Raw genomic sequence first — 22,792 nt, 5'->3', positions numbered from 1 at the left:
AAGTGGCAATAGGAGGAATTATGCAGAAGTCAAGTGATGCACATATATTGTATTGGGACATGAGACATCATTGGATGATTTGTCACAGGGTTTTTTTATTTGCCTTTATCTGGATCAATATACAGTCATTATAAATATATCATAAGTATCTGTGGTTGAAATTTTGTATAGGTTGAACTTGATGGACATATGCATTTTTTCAGCCTCATCTACTATGTAACTATGTGTAAGGCCACGCTTATAATGCGCGCGATGGCGCCGCAAGCGAAAGTTGTAATTTTCTTTGCGACGACCAGGTCATTGATTGATTGGTTCAGAGGCTGTCACATGTGGCGAAAGCCTGTGAAAAATCAAATTTGACCGACTTCCAAATTTCGCGTCACTTCCGCGCTTACTATAAGCGCACGCGGCGGCAATACATCTGTTTTCGGGAGACGTCGGCACTAAAAGTGCAGCCTAAGACATCACATTCTGTGTCTGTCATTTCTTTTCCCCTTTTCTCATAATAATATGTTCTTGTATAGCGCTGCTAGTTTTACGTAGCGCTTTACAGAGACATTTTGCAGACACAGTCCCTGCCCCATAGAGCTTACAATCGATGTTTTTGGTGCCTGAGGCACAGGGAGATAAAGTGACTTGCCCAAGGTCACAAGGAGTCGACACCAGGAACTGAACCAGGCTCCCCTGTTTCAAACTCTGTGCCAGTCAGTGTCTTTACTCACTAAGCCGCTCCTTCATCCGAAATCTTCACTTGGTCGTAGGTGATGTACAGTAAAACATATGCAAGAGGTGTAATGAACACTCTTCTAACATTTAAAAAAAATGGAAGTGTAGCAAAATTAAACTTCTGTTTGCGTCAATAACTGTTCCTTATAAAAAATACTGCAAACGGTTCAAGAGCTTGTGAAGATTCGCTTGAAAGAGCACTAAACAAATGACCTATTTTTGAGCCAGGCTGCAGGAACTTCTACTTGAAATAACCCCAGAACATAGGGAGGGGGAGTTATATTCAAGGTAAAACCATTAGACTAAAAGTAGCAAATTTCAGAACAGAATGGGTGTGGTTTACATGCCCCCTTTCCTTAGCTCTGTATGCAGAGACTGACATCGTTATTCTGTTTAGAGAGAGGCCTGCAGAGCAAAGCTGGAAACTTTCCACCCTCTAAAATAACTGCATTTTCCACACGCACAAGAAGACAGCGAAAGCCATATAATATCCAGATGTGAAATCTGAAAAATGTCCGTGAACACAATGCATGTCCACATCTGTTTGGAAGGTTTGGTATTTCGGTGGATAGATTTCCGCTGCCACTTTGTAACACAGCTGCGCAGTGCAGAGTGGGGAGGTGTGAAGCCTCAAGTTGCTTTGCAATGTACAGTGTATAGTTATCAACATTGAACTGTAGTTACAGATCCCAGTGAAGTATTTCAAAGCACTGTCAAACAGTGTGTTTCTGTAGACAGAAGAGAAAGGGTTACAGTTTAAAACACTTTCGCTCCTTCTGAGATCCTTTAAAAATAGTCATCATGTGTTTCTAAAGGCTTTCCAGCTCTACAGATCATTAAAAAGCTTCACTACCAGGGGTGATTTCAATTGTATTGTTGGTCCCTCCAGCAGTTAAGGGGTTAGGGGACACTGCACATTAGAATTGTGCTTTAGAATCATCTTTTGATGTCAGCGGTCTTACTCTGGGCACCAGTCCTACTCAATAAGAGCTAACCCTTCTGCACCCTGTAAACCAATTAATATAATAATAGGATGTAAATATATAATCATGATACAATAAAGCTTGATGGCATTAAAATTATAGCAGTGCATATACAACAGTAATATAGACCGGCTGAAAGCGCTGTCACTGAATTAGCATCATTTCCTGTGCTTTTAGACCCCGCGTGTGCTGATATGGAGCTGCTTGATGTCCCTGCACTGGCAGATGCCTTGAAGTTTTATCTCCAAGATCTACCTACCTCTGCTATCCCCACTGCCGTGTACAGCGAGCTGATCTGCATTGCTGAAGGTAGGTACTTTGCCATCCCACAATATATATACGAAAGCTAATCAGCTCTCTCTCTCCCCCTCTTCTCTCTCTTCTCCCCCTCTATCTTCCCCCCCCTCTCCCCCCTCTATCCTCCCCCCTCCTCTCTTTCCCCCTTTCTCTTCCCCCCCTCTCTTCCCCCCTCTCTTCCCCTCCTCTCTCTTTCCCCCTCTATCTCTCCCCCTCCCCACTCCACCCTTTCCCCCTCCCTTTCTCACCCCTTTCCCCCTCCCTTTCTCACCCCTTTCCCCCTCCCTTTCTCACCCCTTTCCCCCTCCCTTTCTCACCCCTTTCCCCTCCCTTTCTCACCCCTTTCCCCCTCCCTTTCTCCCCCCTTTCCCCGTCCCTTTCTCCCCCCTTTCTCCCCCTCACCCCTTCCCTCTCACACTCCCTCTCACACTCCCTCTCTCCCCCTCCACCACTCTTTCTCTCTCCCCCTTCCCTCTCTCCCACTCTCACCCCATCTCTCTCCTCCTCCCTCCCTCTTTCCCTCCTCCCTCCCCATACCTTCCTCTTTTCCCTCCCCACTTCCCCCCCTCCTCCACCTCCCCCCTCCTCCCCCCTCCTCCACTTCCCCCCCTCCACTTCCCCCCTCTACTCCCCCCCCCTCCACTTCCCCCCCTCCACTCTCCCCCTCCACTCCCCCCCCTCCTCCACTTCCCCCCTCCTCCACTTCCCCTCTCCTCCACATTCCCCCCTCCTCCACTTCCCCCCCTTTTCCACTTCCCCCGTCCTCCACTTCCCCCCCTTTTCCACTTTCCCCCCTCCTCCACTTTCCCCCCTCCTCCACTTTCCCCCCTCCTCCATTTTCCCCCCTCCTCACTTCTGTCCTCCTCCACTTTCCCCGTCCTCCTCCATTTCCCCGACCTCCTCCATTTCCCCGACCTCCTCCATTTCCCCGTCCTCCTCCATTTCCCCGTCCTCCTCCATTTCCCCGTCCTCCTCCATTTCCCCCCTCCGCCACTTCCCCCCTCCTCCACTTCCCCCCTCCACTCCCCGTCCTCCTCCACTTCCCCCCTCCACTCCCCGTCCTCCTCCACTTCCCCCCCCTCCTCCACTCCCCCCCCTCCTCCACTCCCCCCCTCCTCCACTTCCCCCCCTCCTCCACTTCCCCCCCTTCCTCCACTTCCCCCCCTTCCTCCACTTCCCCCCCCTCCACTTCCCCCCCTCCTCCACTTCCCCCCCTCCTCCACTTCCCCCCCTCCTCCACTTCCCCCCCTCCTTCACTTCCACCCCCCTTCACTCCCCCCCCTCTTTCACTTCCCCCCCTCCTCCACTTCCCCCCTCTCCTCCACTTCCCACCGCTCCCCCACTCCCACCCTCTCCTCCACTCCCCCCCTCCTCCAATCCACCCCTCTCCTCCACCCCCCCTCCACTCCCCTGCCTCCTCCACTTCCCCCCTCCTCCACTTCCCCCCCATCTCCACTTCCCCCAATCCTCCACTTCCCCCCCCCCATCTCCACTTCTCCCCCTCCTCCACTTTCCCTCCCCTCCTCCACTTTCCTTCCCTTCCCCCCATCTCCACTTTCCTTCCCTTCCCCCCATCTCCACTTTCCTTCCCTTCCCCCCATCTCCACTTTCCCTCCCTTCCCCCCTCTTCCACTTCCCCCCCTTTTCCACTTCCCCCCCTTTTCCACTTCCCCCCCCTCCTCCACTTCCCCCCCCCTCCTCCACTTCCCCCCTCCTCCACTTTCCTTCCTCCTCCACTTTCCGTCCTCCTCCACTTCCCCGTCCTCCTCCACTTCCCTGTCCTCCTCCACTTCCCCGTCCTCCTCCATTTCCCCCCTCCTCCACTTCCACACCCTCCACTTCCCCCCCTCCTCCACTTCCCCCCCTCCTCCACTCCCCGTCCTCCACTTTCCCACAATCTTCCACTTCCCCCCCATATCTACTTCCCCTCCATCTCCACTTCCCCCCTCCTCCACTTTCCTTCCCTTCCCCCCCATCTCCACTTTCCTTCCCTTCCCCCCATCTCCACTTTCCTTCCCTTCCCCCATCTTCACTTTGCCACCCATCCCCCCATCTTCACTTTCCCTCCCTCCTCAACGTTCCCTCCCTCCCCCACTTTCCCTCCCTCCCCTCCCCCACTTTCCCTCCCTCCCCTCCCCCACTTTCCCTCCCTCTCCTCCCCCACTTTCCCTCCCTCCCCTCCCCCACTTTCCCTCCCTCCCCTCCCCCACTTTCCCTCCCTCCCCTCCACCACTTTCCCTTCCCTCCCCTCCACCACTTTCCCTTCCCTCCCCTCCACCACTTTCCCTTCCCTCCCCTCCACCACTTTCCTTTCCCTCCCCTCCACCACTTTCCCTTCTCTCCCCTCCACCACTTTCGCTTCCCTCCCCTCCCCCACTTTCCCTCCCTTTCCCGTTCGCCCTCTACCCCTCCCCCTGCTTTTATATAGTTTGTTCTGTGTATCTGTTATTTCACTGTAAGCTTTATACTTTTGTATTACTTCTCTAAACCTTGCACTCTAGGGTTCCATGAAGATGTAGTGTGCAGTATGTGCAACTCTCTCTGCACTTATTAGCTTCAAAGTTATTCTTCTCTGTCCCTCTGCATTTTATAATTCAATGTTCCTTCTCTGCAAAACTTTCCATTGCTGTCTTGCTAATGAGGCTTGAGTTTGGTCACATGTTGCTGTGTTAGTCAGCTCTGAGAAGCAGGCAAACTGGGAGCTGTCATCCATCGGGAAATGGGTTGCAATCTGTGTTTATATTAGAGGTGTGTGCAGAACCTTGTCAGCTTTAGCTTGGGCTTGTAATTACTGTATCTTTCCTTTCACTGATGTAAAAATTGACATGAAAGTAAAAAGCTCCCTGTACCATTTAAACATGTAACCAATTGTGAACCACAAGAACAAATATATATTTATTTTTCTGACTCATGCACACCGTGGCTAGTAAGTACAGACATGCAGTTCAACTAAATCCCTATTCCAAAACAAAGGGAGGCTTCTATTCTCTGAATTGTTTAATGGGGGGAACAAAACAGAAATAAAAGGGGGAAACGTACTCAGGAAATATACACTAGGGGATGGGGAAATGTGATGGGAATTGGAATAGATAAAAAAAGAAAGTCTTCTCACAGGAAAATAGTGAGAGAACCGTGCTGCAGGGAGGCACACTCTGAAAGCCCAGGACATCACACAAACAGACAGGAAATAGGGGCAGGACTGCACCAAATGGCAAGTGGAGGAGGAGCAGCCCAACTCACAGTGGAAAGAAAGGGGGGTTGCCAAGGCTACAGCAGAATCAGGAAGTGAAGGAACAGACAGGAGACAGAACACTCCTGTCTGGTATCAACAGATACCACTATAACAATATATGTGGAACATATAACATGCACAATAATATGTCTATAAGTCCATAGTCCACATCAACAAGCTGGTACTGCTGGGGCTCCAAAGTCAGTTGGTGCCATGGGTGCCAAGGTAAGTGCACCAGTAAAGGATGGCTTCCTGCTCCTTGATTTCTCTTTAAGAGCAATAGAATGGGAGGAAACCACAAATGGTAATTGGAACACCCAGGTGGTGGTATCCCAATCCCTTACAGTCTGGATAAAGGTTCTGGCCTTGAAATTTTGAGACTGCCACCATAAACGTTGTCAAGGTTCATGGGACAGTCAAATTGAACCTGCTTCCAGGATCATGGAGTCTTGTTTGTTGAGCAATTCCAATCGTGTGTTCCCAGCACAATTGAGGAGTGGTAAGGCGACCACCTATTATCATAAGATCATGCTTCTTGTTTGTAGAATTCAACTTCCAGGGGGAACTCCCTTTAGAGATATCCCTTTTCCCACTGATGCAACTGATCTTTCTGCATGTGTTTCTTCCTGGACGCAACTGGAAAGGGTCTTCTTTGCCTATGTAATTTCAGTTACGGTGCTTAATCTCTTGCAGAGATGCCAACCACGACAGCTGTCTACTTTACCACCAACTGTATGGCAGAAAGAAATGGTTACAAGCTTGAGACGTGCAAATGCTTGCTGGTGCATTGTCCATTTTGAGAAAAGATGGGATCAGAGCATATTTTTAGATGTCACGTTTGTGACCAGAGCACAAACATGAAGGCAGATGTCTGTGTATACTTCGGGATTCATTGGTTCAAATGTGTCTGCTGGAACAGATGGCATCTCATCAGGTTGTGTCAGAGACTTTGGTTCTGTTGGTGATGACGTGCTCTGCAGGTGAGCTGCAGACACTGACCAGTAGCATGGTCTGTAGGGTTCTGGTCTGTAGGCACATAGTGCCATTGATCTGGTTGTGTGGATTTCCTGATTCCTTCTACTCTGTTTAGGAGATCATCACTGGGTGAATGGAACGGAGGCAGCAGTCACCCAACTGTTTGATTTTGTCTTTGAAAAGTTCCTTGTCAATCACCCTCAGCAAATCTTTTTCTTCCTTCGACTAAGGTGGTTCGACATCTTTTGTCGTCTGGGCTGCTGTCCATCCTAGTGCATTGCCACACTTCTCTGACATAGAAATGTCTCTGTGGGTTTCAGCGATATGAATTTGTTTCTCTTTTTTCCAAGTCTTTCTATCACTATGATATGGCTAGGACATGGTTTGAAAAGGGATGCATGTCCATATTCCATTAGGTTTGTTCTTCGTGCATCAACATAGTCTGTCAATTCATACGTTGCCCACTACTACCCATCCTAGGTCAAGTCTTTGGGCATATGGGGTCTGTTGCGCTGTTTGCGGATTTGTGCACCCTCAGGATGTCCTTGCTGAGCAGTAGCAAAATCTGGGGCATCTTGTTCTACCGACGGGATGCGGTCGGCTACTTCCCTTAGGTGTAGGTTATGATGTGCCACGTCCGGTGTGGGAATCTCCCTCCTGTTCCCTGCCTTCTGATTACATTCTATACGTGTAGGGAGTATTATCTTTCTTCTACCATCTATGGAACACATGATATAGATATCTGCTCTCCTCCCTGTTGTTTCCATCCATCCTGCGCATGTTCTGAGTGTGTAGGGGGAGGCGTTGTCTCATATGTTGAATAAGTCAAAGAACTCTGCCCTGATTAGTGATCGGTTGCTTAGATCAGCGGTGCGCAATCTGTGGGGCGCGACCCCCAGGGGGGGCGCAAGATTGCCGACGGGGGGCGCGGGGTTTACAGAGGCCCCGCGCGCTTCCCGAAGGCACTTAAATTAAGTGCCGGGGGAGCTGCAGGGCCTCTGTAAACCATACTTACCCGTGGCTCCGGCGGCTTCCTCCCGGCGTCGCCATGGCAACGCGGCGTCAAAATGACGCTGCGAGGTCATGTGACGTCACGTTGCTATGGCAACGTGACGTCATTACGCCGGAGCGCGGGTAAGTTGGGGTTGGGGGGGGCGCGGGAGCGAGGGGACAGCCGTCAGGGGGGGCGCAGGGAAAAAAGTTTGCGCCCCCCTGGCTTAGATCATCGATGATGGCGTCCATTCTTGTAGCCCTCTCAGGTTGCCTCTCGGGGTGTACTGCTACAAGACATATTTTGGAGCAGCATGTCCTTCTCCACAAACCTCGGTGCACTTGGATGTGACAGATGGTGATGATATTTTCTCTTCTCCCTCCTACCCACCATGCTTTGTCATGGGGGTAGGGGCGTTGAGTTGGTTAGGTATAAATGTCTCTGGATGTAAAGCTGCTACATGCTTGTTACTATCACACTCTGTGCATCTGATAGCTTCTTTACAGTCTCGGAACAAGTGATTTGTAGAAGCGCAGCATTTGAAGTAGCTTGCATTAGATACAGCTGATGTACTTAGGGCGAAGCGTTTTTGCTGATTCACTAATGAAGTTTGAAAAGAATGAAAAGGGGCTAGTGATTAGAGGCAGGCAGTTCAACTCAATCCCTATTCCAAAATAAAGGGAGGCTTCTATTCTCTGAATTATTGGGGGGGAACAAAACAAAAATAAAAGGGGAAAAAGTACTCAGGAAAGACACACCAGGGGATGGGGACATGTGATGGGAATAGGAATAGGTAAAAAACACAGTCTTCTCGCAGGGAAACATTGAGAGAACCTTACTGCAGGGAGGAACACTCTGAAAGGACATGACACAGACAGAGAGGAAATAGGGATAGGACTGCACCAAATGACAAGGGGTGGAGGGTTTCCCCTACCACAGCCTGATCGCCCCTGTCCTCACCGAGTTGCCAACACTGCAGCCGTATTCTTATAGAACCCGTCCATCCAGCGGGTTCTCATGGCATCACCGCCTCCCTACAAGCGGTCCCCACTATATACTTTATTACTGGGCCCTCAAGTTAAGTACCTCCCCAGCGTAGGAGTGAGAGCTTCCAGGGGATGAAATCAAGAATACTAATTAATGTTTGTCACGAGTTCTGCCCATATGCAATGTATGTAAATAAAGCACCTATTGTTTTTATCATTCCTGGCGCCCCTGGCATACACACCGTATGTATGTATATGTCCCCGGAGACCGGTATCTTGCTTCTACAGTACTTTCCCCCTGATTAAAGTTTATTTTAATTACTTGCATACCAGTGGAGGATGAAGAGGTTGCCCTCATTTTACATCCATGTCTGAGTAGATTTCACATGTCGCTGGAGGAAGCAGCAGCCCTGTTAGTCTGATGAACTCTGGGGAGCAGAGAACTCAGTAAATTAAGAAGCTGTAAGTGAGTGTTGCTCAGTATTTTGAGAGTAAGCCTAGCACAGCCATTTTGGGGGACTTAGCATGGTTACCCACACACATCACCCACCCATGTTTCTCAAACAGTGTGCCATGCCACCCAGGGGTGCCTCCGACAAAATGTACGGGTGCCTTGTGGGAAATACTATGAGTGCTTTTAGCACATCCACCGGAATGCTGCAATATTTAATTCATTTATTGCTGATGAAAGATTTTGCATTATGTTTAAAATAACAGAAAAAAATGAATTTTTATAATGACATTTCCAAAGAGTAATGATGATATGATGACAGTGTACAGTATAAAATTAGATCATTAAATGATCATTAAATACTTATTTGCCAGTTTTATTAGAACTTAAAAAAGGGTGACAATTGCTAAAATGACGGGGCACCCCTGCCATTGGATCATCTTAAGAGGGAGTGGGCCCCGGGGAAATCATGATGAGAAACACTGCATCAGACACTCTGGTGTTAAAGGCATCATTGCAAAGCAAGAAATGGTAGCGTCACAAGCTCTGTGATGACTGCAAGGTTAGTGTTTGAGATGTCTGTGTACGCTGGGTTAGATGTCTCCCTATTTATTTCAGTGAGTAAAAGGTATTCATTGGAGAGGAGGAGTCCCTGCTCCAGAGGGACCACAAGCTATGTGTCCATATATGGAGTTATGTTTTGCTTGTCTGGTAAGAGTAAGAGGTTATGGGAGTAGAGTTGCCAGGTGTACAGTATTGAACCGGACTGCCCTATATTTGGACACACTGTCCAATAAAAAAATGAGGTAATACTGGACATGTGTGTGTCCGGCTTGACCTCTCTGGACTTAGTGACCTGAACGGCTTGGAGGGCTGCGAGATTTCCCCGAGTAGGGGGAGAGTAGAGCTGTTGCTAGGGGACGGGGCAGCTTCCTCCATGCTGATTGGCTGCTGTTGGGTAATAAGCCAATCAGGAGGAGGTGTCAGGAGCCTGGGGGTGGGGCCAAGGAGAAGAGGAAACAGCATTGAGCAGTGAGGGGCGTGAGTGCGTGCGCGTGTCTGTCGAGCGCGTTGAACCTTTCACCATTGTGTCCACTATTTTTGGAGAAGTCACCTACATGGGAGATATGTATGCTCCAAAACAAAAATATTCATCGGCGTCAATTTGCACTAGTGCCGCATTCTATGAACCTTGTTATTGTTGCTTCTTACATTCGGCGCAGAGATTAACATCACCTTAGACCTGGCGGTTTTATTTACTGCACAGAGAAAGAAAAACTGCATCTGTTCTAGGTGCAAAGCTTTATATATCTGATTGTAATTATAATATTACACTCCTCCCCTACTTCTTAGAATAACGCCCTCAAAACGCTCACCGCGTCCGCTGGAGTCAAATTGTTACAAAGAACGTTGATACATTGACGCAAAGTGACGCAGAGTCAAGCTGAAGAGATGTGCGCCTGTGTTTGAAGCACTGCTTCCCTTTGTGACACTTGATAAATATCCCACAGGTGATTTTAGAAGTGAGGTGTCTAGCGCTGGTTTCAGTTTGGCAGATCTAATACGTATGTATGTCTTTATTTATAATGCGCCATTAATATGCATAGCGATTCACAGTAGTAATACAAAGTGACAATCATATAAATAACAAATAATACAAATAACAGAACATGGGAATAAGTGGTTTAGACATTAAAAATTAACATTTAGGAAGAGGAGTCCCTGCTCCGAAGAGCTTATAATCTAATTAATATGCGTAAATCTATGCATATTTGTGTCTTAAAGCTGCAGACTAAGCAATATCCTAAATGTGTGTGTTTTTTAATAAACCAGTTCTGTATTATGAGAAAATACTTGTAGCATTTTTTTTGTTAACAACTCTTTTTTTTTTTAAACAACTCCCATTGTTGGCTCCTTGTGACTTTGGGCAAGTCACTTTATCTCCCTGTGCCTCAGGCACCAAAAAATAGATTGTAAGCTCCACAGGGCAGGGACCTGTGTCTGCAAAATGTCTCTGTAAAGCGCTATGTAAAACTAGCAGCGCTATACAAGAACATATTATTATTAATTACATTTTTTATGTATTATAATGTAAGAAGCATTTTTTGTTTGTATAGCAACCATTTACAGAGTCACTTCCCCACACCTTCTGAAACAGGCTCTGGCATACCCCTTTTTTGTAGCTCTCACTCTCTCTAGCAGTGCACCAATTGTATCTAGTGACTGCCTGGTCACATGATCTTCCACACAGAACTTTGCATCTTTGGTCCTCTTCTGCTGCACTGACAACCATTTAGGGAACCCCCGAGCCAAATCTTCTTATTGTCTGGATTATATTGATGCACACATTAAAGGGGGGAGAATAAAATGGAGGAAAAAAACCGGCAGCTTGGACTGCTGCTTTAAACATATAAAACTGACATTGTTCTGAAATATGATATCAAAATCAGAAGAGTAACTTGCTCTGGCAACGGCGAAATCAGATTTAGTGCTAATCCTTTGTGTACTTCACTCCAGATACACAGTCAGATCAAACCAGATCAGGGGAGGGATATAACATCTTCAGAGCATAGCAACCAGTGCACAACCCTGTCACCTCACATTAGGAGCGCTGAGCACATCTGGAATGTGAAGAATCTAGAGCCATTATCTTGCAAGAGGTCTGTCTGTGTGAGCTGCAAGGTCACCCTGCTGAGGCATAGTGGGGGTATCTAAACAGCCCCTGCAACCCACTGGAAGAATGGGAAAGCTCCAATCTCACTGCTCACTTCAAGTATTACATCAAGGTCAGGAAATTGATTGCCACTAGGACAGCTATTCTAAACCTTCCCTCTCCCTCATCCATCATTTGTCATCCTACTCATTGAGTCCCCAGGTGACCTCTCAACCCAGAGGGACTTGGATCAATGTAAATGCTTGTGCTGGAGCGAAGGACAGTGAATAACTTTTAAAGGGTCTTGCGTAGGGTGACGAGAAGGTACCAATGGCAACAGCGTGATGTAAAAACTCTATAGCGAGCAGCCTCGTGGAAAACAAGTGTCTCTCCTTCACCTGCCATGCTGTTCACCTGCCATGCTTAAATCCTAAATCATATCACAGATACAGATGTTGCCAGGCTTACGATGTCTGGGACCAGCTGTGTGACTGTGACCGTGGTTGCCCCGGCACTGGGATATTATTGTGGAGGCGGGAGGGATCAGATTTGGAAACATACATCCCCTGCATTGATATGGCAGAAGGCACTGTCTCTTGAGCTGGGGCTTTTTGCTTTTTCTGCCACGGCTCTGGGGACCATGAGTCTGGCTACATCTGTACCTGTGTTTGACTCTATAGTAGTATGTTGACTGTAAATGTTATAACCATAAATAATAATAATTATAATAACCACAGGGATTGCGGGATTGCAGGTCCGACATTTTCCATCTTTTGCCATGTTGGAGGGGTTCCCATGCCATTCTCCTTAATCTAGTTTTTGTAATGAATAGACATTTGGAGATGTATGTTTTTGTAATGCAATGTACAATTCTATAACCGCTGGGTCCCAACAATAAAACATAGGAAGGAATAGACATGGCCTCTGTTTATATTTCCTACCTCTTCTGGTACATTAGCCCAGTGGTGCTCAACTCCACTTATCAAGCCCCCCCCCCCCCCAAAAAAAGGTCAGGTTTTCAGGATATCCCTGCTTCAGCACAGGTGGATCAACGTCTCGAGCTACCTGTGCTGAAGCAGGGACTGATTGAGCCACATGTGCTGAAGCTGGGATATCCTGAAACCCTAACCTGTTGGGGGGACTTGAGTACTGGAGTTGAGCACCCCTGCAGTAGACCTAGCTGAGTTGAGGCTTTAATTCCATACTGCCTAACAACATAGCGATCTCCAGAGCTTATCCCGAGAGCAACGGAAGAATAGCCATGGACATCTTGACCCTCAACTACATTTTCGGTGCAGCAGGGTCTGTAAAAATTGGTATCATTAGCAGATCGTGAAATCTTTATTGTACTAACAAGTCAGCTGTAGAGATATAGAGTATTGTTGTATTTGGGTGTTTGAGACCACACAATGTAATATGGACAAAGAACTTTGTATTCGCAGCTGCATTCAATCTGAACCCCCTTTAGTGTACATCTGCGTCGCCATAAAGGCGGACAGCCTTTGGCTCAGCTGGGCAGCTAAAGCTTCTCTATTTCAATCTGAAACTCACCAGCCCTTTTATCCCCTGTACCCAGTTTTCCAACTCTATTTGTCCATGAAATGTCTGTGAATTGACTGTATAACCTCTGTTCTTTTAATGTAACCATGTATTGTTATAACTCTGTGCCCAGGACATACTTGAAAACGAGAGGTAACTCTCAATGTATTACTTCCTGGTAAAACATTTTTATAAATAGATGAATATTTTTCAGTTTGGGTGCAGGAATTTATCATGTCCTAGACAACGTCTTACAGAGCAAACGTCTTATTGATAAAATGGTGAATATTGCAATCCCGTTATTATTCATCATTATTATTTATCAACTCACCAAATTATTCCACAACGCAGTACTACGGGGTGTGAAAACAATAATATTACAACAATACCCAGATACAGTAGGTAAGCCATACTCCGCTCCAATAAGCTTACAATCTAATAGCAACATGTATTAGAACAGCAGTAAAGTGGAAATACTCTGCAGAGTCCCCCTGTCTCATATTTAGAAGGCATTTCATCAATGTTTCCTGGGAGAAAAACAGCATTATATTTTACATTCAACTTCTTTCTCATTGAAATCAACGGGATTTCTTTCTTGGATAAATGTGGCGCAGTATTTTCTCCGCAGTCGTGCAGCCGTGAGACATTAGTAAATAGACACCTTAATCTCTTCGCTGACAGAGGAACCTGCAACGTGTTAAAAGATCTTTCTTAGTTAAGGATATATTTAAATCAATATAAGCCTTCAATCATAAGACACGCACCATGTTAGCGAGCTCACAACCCAGACCCACAGTATCCTATATTTATATATTTAATGGTGCCAGCTGGAGTACTACAGGGAAAGTGACCTCAAATTAAGGTGACCATATTTTTAAAGTGACAAACCGGGACACAATACAAAAATATTTATTAATCATCTCTCTCTCTCTTGCCCCTCCCTATCACTGTCCTCCACTCTTCTCCTCCCTCTCACACCCTCTCTTACACCCCCTCTTTCGCTCGCTTACTCTATGCCCCCTCTTCTCACAACCCCTTTCAAATTCTATTCCCAACCCACACACCTCCCACCCCCAGATTCACACACACACACACACACACACACACACACACACACACACACACACACACACACACACACACACACACACACACACACACACACACACACACACACACACACACACATTCCCCACCCCCCCACTATACAATGAGAGTGTTCCACACACATACAGAAGCACAATAAACACGCACACCAGGTACAGACTATATATTTATATATATAATATATGTATATACAGTGTTTGACAAATCACCCAAAAATCCACTCACCCAACCAAAAAATCTACTCGCCACCTAGTCCCGCCCTAGTGCCGCCCCAACCCCGCCCCTAGTCCCACCCCCAACCCCACTTTAAAATAAAATATATAAATAAAATACATTTAATAAATTCCTAGTCAGAACAACATTCATTTTTGACATAAATGTATTTATTGTATTACATTATACTACAATTAGTCCGTGTGTGTGTGTGTGTTGGATCTAGAAATAAAAGCCAGGTGTGAATGACTAGTTTCCTGAACCCCTTAACCAGTGTCTGGATGCCCCCGCTTCACAATATCTAAAGCAGCAATCCCGCCTGGGATCTTACCTAATCCGCAGTCCCTCAATGTCCAGGTACCCTCATTCCAGCAATCTTATACATTGGAGGGGAGGTGTTCCCTACCTGTCTTCTGCGCAGACAGCGGGAGCGCCAGGGACAGCGGGAGCGCCGGGGACAGCGGTGGGGGGAAGAAACCCCCCGCTACCAACTCCATACAGGCAGCCGGAGCACCGGGCACGTGGGGGGGGATCAGAGAGAAGCGGGGACCTGAGGGACATCCCCTCTCCCATCTCCTGCCCACGGGCTGACACAGGGGCGAAGCAGGGACAGGAGAGCACCCCTGCTCCCATCTCCAGCCCCGCGGGCTGTCACGCGGTGACAGTGGGAAGCGGGAACCCGAGTGACATCCCCTCTCCAATCTCCTGCCCACGGGCTGACACGGGGGGGAAGCAAGGACAGGAGAACACCCCCGCTCCCATCTCCAGCCCTGCGGGCTGTCACGCGGTGACAGTGGGAAGCGGGAACCCGAGGGACATCCCCGCTCCCATCTCCTGCCCCGCGGGCTGTCACACGGTGACCGTGGGAAGCGGGAACCCGAGGGACATTCCCGCTCCCATCTCCTGCCCCGTGGGCTGTCACGCGGTGACAGGGGGAAGCGGGGACCTGAGGGACTGTCACGGGGGGAGCGCCAGGGACAGGAGAACACCCCCGCTACCACCTCCATAACTGCGGGCAGCGGGAGCGCCGGGGACAGGGGGTAAGGCACAGATGATACTTACTGTGTCCTCCATGGAAAAAAAAATGGCCGCTCGTTGGGGGCGGGCTCATATAGAGCCTGGCCACGCGCCCACAAAGCCTGGGAGCGCGCGCCAATCAGCTGTCAGGTAGGGGGAGTTTTTTTTTTTTTTCCTAGCGCGAGCAGGGAAAATTTTAGCGCGAGCAGGGAAATTTAAAAAAACAAACACGTGTGCTGCTTGGGCCAATATTTACTCGCCCGGAGGTTAAATCCCCTCGCCCCGGGCGTGTAAATGTATATGATTATCGATCACTGTACATATACATATACATAGTGCTTTTTTCTGCGAAAAAAGGTGGGGATACTATGGTCCTCTAACAAGCTTTTTGTGAGAAGCTATTAACACAGTAGCCGTCTGCGCATATGCGCTCACTCACACATGCGTAGACAGCTACAGAGTTAATAGCTTACACAGTAGTTGTATGATAAAGGTGGGGATACGGTGTATTCCCTTGTACCCCCAGAAAAAAGCCATATATAGCTAACACACACTAAATGGTGTCGCCCACACTTCAAATAAACAGTATTGAAACCAGAATCTAAAAATAAATAAATTAACACTTCAAAATGAGATTAATCTAGGAACTGATGGTGCTGAGTGATAAAAGAATATATAATAGCACAAAAAACAAACAGAATCCTCCAAAATATAGAATAAATATCTGAAGTCAGAATAGCAAAATATAAATAACTTTAATTAAACACGCAGTAGATAACACTAACAAGTTTAAAAAACATACAGACAACCAGATCTCCAAAAATAAAAATAAGGAAAAAATATCTCTAAACCTGTGACAAATTAACAAAAAAGAATTTGCTTAACTAACTATGTCTAAAGTAACAAAAGGTGGAAAAAATACTTCCTTAACCTATGAAAAATAGACTAATAATTGAAACCCAATAATAAAATGGTATAAATAGGAGCAAAAAATACACCCAACATCAATATGAAAACTGCTACTCTAAGGTAACTGCCAAGTAAGAAAAAACAGTACAATATCTAAGAGTAAACAAATATAAATATAGTTAAATAAGCTTATATGTATATTATAACGCAGAATACAAAAACATATATCAGAAGGGGGAGATGGGTAGAAAAAGTATGTGAAAAATCATACCCAAAGCAAACAATCACAGGTGAAAAATATCAGTTGTGCCAAAGGTAATATACAAGCACTGCACAGAGAGTTGCCATTAATCTAGCTCCCATGGTGAGCTAGGCAGTCTCACACATGTGCAAAATCCGAGTAGATCAACCCATAGAGGTGGTACTGTATAATAACCACTAGAACAGCTACTGTGTCAACAGCTTTTACACAGTAGTTGTATGAAAAAGGTGGGGATACGGCGACAAAATGTGTTCACAAGTGATATTCTTTATTGTGTGTGTGTGTATATATATATATATATATATACATACACCATCCATGCATCATACACACACACACACACACACACACACACACACACACACACACACACACACACACACACATCTATGCATCATATATATATATACTTGCACACACTTAGGCTTAGTCCATAGAGACTGAAGCCGTGCGGAGGCGCGCTGAGGCTCAGGGAAAGCGGTCCGCAGGCGTGCGGAAGCGTGCGCGAGCCCCTGCTAAAGCCGCTCTCATTGCTGCAGGGGCTCAGTGCCGAGCAGCAGCACGGTTCAGCGCCTAAGCGCTGACCATGCCCGAGGCCTTACCATTACCACCAGCACACTGTAGGCAGCCAGGGAGAGGAGGAGCTGCGGGGCTCTGCAGCGCCACCTGCTGGCCAGAATCTACAGTGCTCCACACACAGCTTTCACTACTATACGTCTCACTACCTGGCGCCCAATTTTTTTAATCTGACTGGCCCGCGGGGCAAATTCCCCCCTGCCCTCCTGGCCATTCCAACCCTTCCCCCATGAAACACATCTTCACCCCAAGAAACCTACACACACCTCCACTCCCCAATAAATACACATCCCTACACACACACACCCAGAAACACACACAGCTCTCCCCCAAGAACCACACACACCTTCCCCCCCCCCCCTAAGACACACACACACACATGTTACTTTGGGGGAGAAGGCTTCTGATCCCACACGCGGAGTGCAGAAGTTGGGCCCAACATCCGGTGCCGACGGTGGTGGTAGTAGGGGAAACCGGGTCCCAGCTGGAGACTAAAACATCTCATATGTACTGCTCTTTAAATTGCCGCACTAAGAGAGTTGAAGTACAGTAGCAATTTCATAACTGTTACAAATGGGGCGTTTTACTCACCATTTCGGGACAAGTGCTCGAAAAATGGTACTGTCCCAGTCAAACCGGTATGTATGGTCACCATACCTCAAATATACAACCAGAAACAAAGGAGCCCCAATGCATATCCAATGTGGCAAATTATTTAGTTCATTTCTATATGTTTGTTCTTCTCGGCAAATAAAAAATATCACTTGTGAGCACATTTGCGTATCTCAGACAGGTCTGTAACTGTGTCTTTCATCATTATCTCTTAGCATACAGTGCTTCCACTACAGCCAGGGATTCTGGGAAATGACATGCAAATGAGCACACAGTGTCACATTTTGCTTCTTACCCATTTTTACATGGAACCCTATAAGATTCATAAGTACGACTCAGTTAGTTCAATCTTTTGGCCAAAACGTATCAAGCCTGCAACATGTTAGTTAAGGGAATAGACAAATATACTAGACCGCACTCGTGATGAGAGAGAGAATCTAATGAGGTGGTCAAGGGAACAAGGAGGACCCTAATTCCTCCCAGTGAACATAAATATACAACAAATGTTCCCGGCACTCAAAGTGATACAGCATAACCAAATGGATCAGCCAAAAGAATTACATGGGGACTACGGTCTCCCTGGGAACGGGCCTGTAGAAGGGATCTTTACCCCGAAATGTTCGTTGCCCCCCTTGCCCTGGACAGTATCCCTCCCTTTTCCTCACCCCCCTTTCCCCTTTCCCTTCCTTCCCTCCCTTCCCTGTTTCTCTCCCTGTTTTAGTTCATTTAGACTTCTTTAGCTTTTGTTGTGCATCTTGTTCATTTAGACATCAGCAGTCACCATTTAGCTTTTGTTCTGTATCTTGTGTATACCATTAAATTCTTTTGGCTGATCCATTTGCATATGCTGTATCACTTTGAGTTCCGGGAACATTTGTTGTATAGTTAGTTAAGGGAATGTTTACAATAAATATAAGCCTTCAATCAATATAGTACAACAAGTCTCTCAGAGTGTGGAACTCGTTGCACTAAGGGCTCACCTATAGCAGAGGAAAATATTCTAGTGTGTTGTAAATACCTGCTAAAAGAAAGACAGTTTGGCAAAATGCACATGGGTAGAATTTGTTGCGCGTCCCAGTATAAACATTTTAAATCTATATTTTTCTAAAAAATCAAAAAACTACCATCCCGTTTGCCAATGAAGTAACCCTTCCTAAAAGAGAAGGCAAAAGTGAGGATAGTTTTAAAAATACAATTAGATAGAATAAGTGTGACAGCACCTTTAATATATGTCTGATGTGACTTTCTAGATGTTTAGTCAATTAGAAAGAATAGGATTAGCAGCAATTAAAACAAATGAGAATATCCCTGCCATGGTAACATGTCTTTGGAGTATACAGAGAGTGCTGCTCTGTATGTGATTAATGCTTTTACATCACCCACCTTCTCTGCTTTAGATTGCAAATGTTATCACAGCAGGATAGGGAAAAATTTCTGTCACCACACACAGTATATTTTTGTTATGTGGTGCAGTACCCTGTAGCATTATAGGGGTTAAGTCTTGTAGTTAAGGCGATATTAAAAAGTGGGGCTACGCTTTTTTTTTTCTTCTTCAGGAGAGCAAAAATAATTTTGGACATAGGGTCAGATCTTCTTAGACACAATATTTAAAATGTTTTTATATGGGGGGAAAAGGGGGGGTTATTATTCCCTTGAGTGGAACTTCTCAGGCTGCACAAGGCTGAACTCCTCAGGTGCTGTTCCACAAGACCCCTTCCATGGTGCTGTTCCACAAGACCCCTTCCATGGTGCTGTTCCACAAGACCCCTTCCATGGTGCTATTCCACAAGACCCCTTACATGGTGCTGTTCCACAGGACCCCTTCCATGGTGCTGTTCCACAAGACCCCTTCCGTGGTGCTGTTCCACAAGACCCCTTCCGTGGTGCTGTTCCACAAGATCCCTTCCATGGTGCTGTTCCACAAGACCCCTTCCATGGTGCTCTTCCACAAGACCTCTTACATGATGCTATACCACAAGACCCCATCCATGGTGCTATTCCAGAAGACCCCTTCCATGGTGCTATCTTCCATTCCATTGACGGTTTCATCGTTAGATCCGATTTATACATTCTGTAAACTTTCCCTAGACGCCCAACTGTGAAACAGCAATGAAAACGGTTGCATTCCACAGAGCTTTATCTAGATCAGGGGTGCTCAACTCCAGTCCTCAAGACCCCTTCAACAAGGCAGGTTTTCAGCATATCCCTGCTTCAACACAGGTGGCCCAATCAGTGGCTCAGTCAGAGACTGAGTCACCTGTGCTGATCGAGGTATATCCTTAAAACCTGACCGGAAGGGTTTTTGAGGACTGGAGTTGAGCACCACTGATCTAGCATTTCCTGCTAGTGAGGAACACTCTGACACAAGTGCCACATTTTGCAGCAACCTTTCTTCTTTCAACCCAAGTCATTGGTTAACCCATTCGCTGCCAGGACAATCACACAGTGGCCAACATGAATTAGGTTCAAAGGCAACTTTAACATGACTGGTTATGGTGGTTATGGGAGGCTTCCAGGTAAAGCATTTTTGTTTTTGATTGACTATTGCAGATTGCACCTCCAAAGGGATAAAGCCCTCTGGCATTAAAGGGGCTTGGATTTGAGTGGACCCTTTCCACCTGAATCAATGACGCTTTATTTCTTGCAGTCAGTATATATCACAGCTTAAATTCATGGGGTTTTTTTTTTTGCTCTCGGCCACAAAGGGTAAAAGGGAGACTGAAGCCAGCCAAAATATACTGGTCTGAGCAGGAGCAGATTAAGCAGGCTTGTTATGTGGAAGCAGCTGGCAGAGAGCCCACGTGTTATAATCAGAACATTCCTCCTTAGCCTGGCTGCTTTCTGCTTCCTACTGAAGATCCACCGTAGATTAGGGATAGGATAGAGAGACAAGAAAATCTCATTGTTCCTGGAGTCCTCAGTGTGTTATCAGGGAGATTTACGGAGGCAATGAGACGGACCTCCTCCTCTTTCCATTCATTTGTGTTGAGGGAACTTGTATCGGAAGGGTAAAGAAGAAATAGAATACATGTATCCTTGGTAAATACAGGGAGTTGGCCACCACAGCCAGAGATCGAGTGACTTCAAAAAGTAGTGTCAGTGGGCTGGGCATGAAACAAATTCTGAGTTTATTAAACATTGGGAAAAGATTCATATACAATATTTATGCTTAGAAAGCAGCAAGGGAGAGAGGCTTCCTCAGACAAATCCACCTTTATTGAAAGAAAAATGCAACCGTTTAACAAAAAAAGTACTGGAACTGTGGACTTGTAAATAAAAATGTAGTGGTAACCCATACCTCTCTCTGTACCGTCACAACTGACTGCAGTTATCAGAACCAGACACCCTGAGATGTTCATACAGTCCAAGTTTTGAAATTGGGATGGTAAAAACCCAACTTGACATCTCACACATTTCTAATTAGTACTAAATTAATCACTTACACCCTACCTCTAATTATCAGAAAGACAAATTGCTTAGGTGTGTGTGGCCCTAAAAACCTGGCTGGCTAGGTTCTTCCATACCGAACTTGAGGTGCTTTTGCTACTCTGTGCAACCGACACCTATATTCAAGGTTTGCCATGTAACCCAATGCTGGCCCGTCTAGCAGAAAAGGGGTTAAAATGGGAGGTAAGCCGTTACATGGCTGAGTGCCCTCTCTTGGTTGTGTATGATCTTGACTTGTACGGTCTGTGCTAGAGTGTTGCTGAGCGGGTTACTAGATGGCAGCACTGCTTTAATGAACCCCTGCACTGTGAATAAATAAAGTAGTAAAGCAATAAAGCCATAAAATATAAATAGCTCACGGCCGGTGTTTGATAGGCATTGATGTGCCGACTTTACTTTCCTCTGTAGTAATTCACGCGTCAGCAGGTGTCGGTTTGGCATGAGATGAAAGGCCTTGGGAGGCAGGACCTCTGTAAATATTGCATACAAAAACACTTCAGGAAGAAGGATGGGCAGATGAAATTTTCCAATCCAAGCAATGGCTTTAGCTGAGCAGGAGGGTCCCATATTATCAGCAGGTGACAGCAATGACCCCTGCCAGTCTGCATGGGCTTGAGATCACAGTGATTCTGTATCTAAGCACTGGGGATACATTGTTGACAGTTTTTATGGAGGTTAATCAAAGGTGGCCTTGGCTGGATGGGGGGCCCTGATTTAATATATATTAGAGGCTAATAACACACATCCATCTGTTAACTGGGCAACCCTGATACAGTGCAGGTAATTTTTCTTTCATGATTTGAGTACCTTGATCAACAGCGTGGTCTTATTTTCCAAAAACAAGGCTTTCGTTTTACATAGGGCAGCCAACTAAATCCACGTCAGCGGGAAAGGTTCCATTCTCCCTCCACTGCAGAGGTTAATGGGAATGTTCACAGGTAGTGTTAGGACCTGCACACTGGTCGTGCCGTGACGTGGCTGCAGGCTTATAACGCTTTGGCCAAAGGGTTTAACTAAATGACCCTTATTCATGAGAAAACTAACATTGAAGTATTTAACTATGTATTTTGTCCCATTGGATGAAGCATTGGGTATTTTTGTCTTTTGTTCCAATATTAAGATATATACATTATACATTAATTAATAAATAGATATATTTATAGACAGTTTGTATTAAATAAAATAATTTCACTCTGTAATCTCTTTAAAGAGAGCTTGTTCCTTTCTGTCTACCGCTCTTTTCATGACTCTTACAGTTAAAAGCCTACAAAGGACAAACTGTCCCTAGACCAGGACGTTTTGCTGTCTTGCGTATTGATGTGGGACATTCCCTGCAGATTTGGGACACTCGGCAACCCTACTCGTGACTATTTCATTTGAAAGAATCAGTAGTTCCTTGAAATGTTAGAGAATGATCCAAAAATGAGTCGCACCTCTGGTAATATTGGGGATTTTTGTGTTGACATTTCAATGACCAAGATCTTTTTTTAAATTAATATTTTAAATAGGCAAATAAAAAATACAATTATGACAAAAATAAAAATAGTGGCAGTGTGTCCATGTTAAAATGCAGGCTAGCATCACCATCGCCTTATTTAGGAATTATTGGAGAGCACCACTAATGATTAAGTAGTTTTTTGTCAAATTACTTTATAGGCAAGATCATTGAATAGAACAGGGGAGCGCAAACGTTTGCAGCTGCGCCCCCCTGCCTTCCCTCCGCTGGTGCTCGCGCCCCCTCCCTTACCTTGGTGCGGCATCAAATGACGGCGCGGGTCATGTCACATCACCCACAGCATCATTTGACGCGTGTGAC

The 22,792-nt window shown here is 46.1% G+C and overlaps 1 protein-coding gene across 1 annotated transcript in view; it reads left to right on the top strand.

Annotated features, from left to right (window-relative positions):
• Window positions 1-22,792, top strand: part of PIK3R3 (phosphoinositide-3-kinase regulatory subunit 3) — a 403,008-nt gene that overhangs the window by 171,347 nt on the left and 208,869 nt on the right. Inside the window, exon 5 of the mRNA XM_075616225.1 lies at window positions 1,887-2,018. Coding sequence (XP_075472340.1) covers window positions 1,887-2,018 — 132 coding nt within the window. The remainder of the gene's footprint in view (window positions 1-1,886; window positions 2,019-22,792) is intronic.

The sequence above is a fragment of the Ascaphus truei genome, chromosome 10 (assembly GCF_040206685.1).
Source record: "Ascaphus truei isolate aAscTru1 chromosome 10, aAscTru1.hap1, whole genome shotgun sequence".
Taxonomy (NCBI): domain Eukaryota; kingdom Metazoa; phylum Chordata; class Amphibia; order Anura; family Ascaphidae; genus Ascaphus; species Ascaphus truei.
This window is presented reverse-complemented; position numbering and strand designations above follow the sequence as displayed.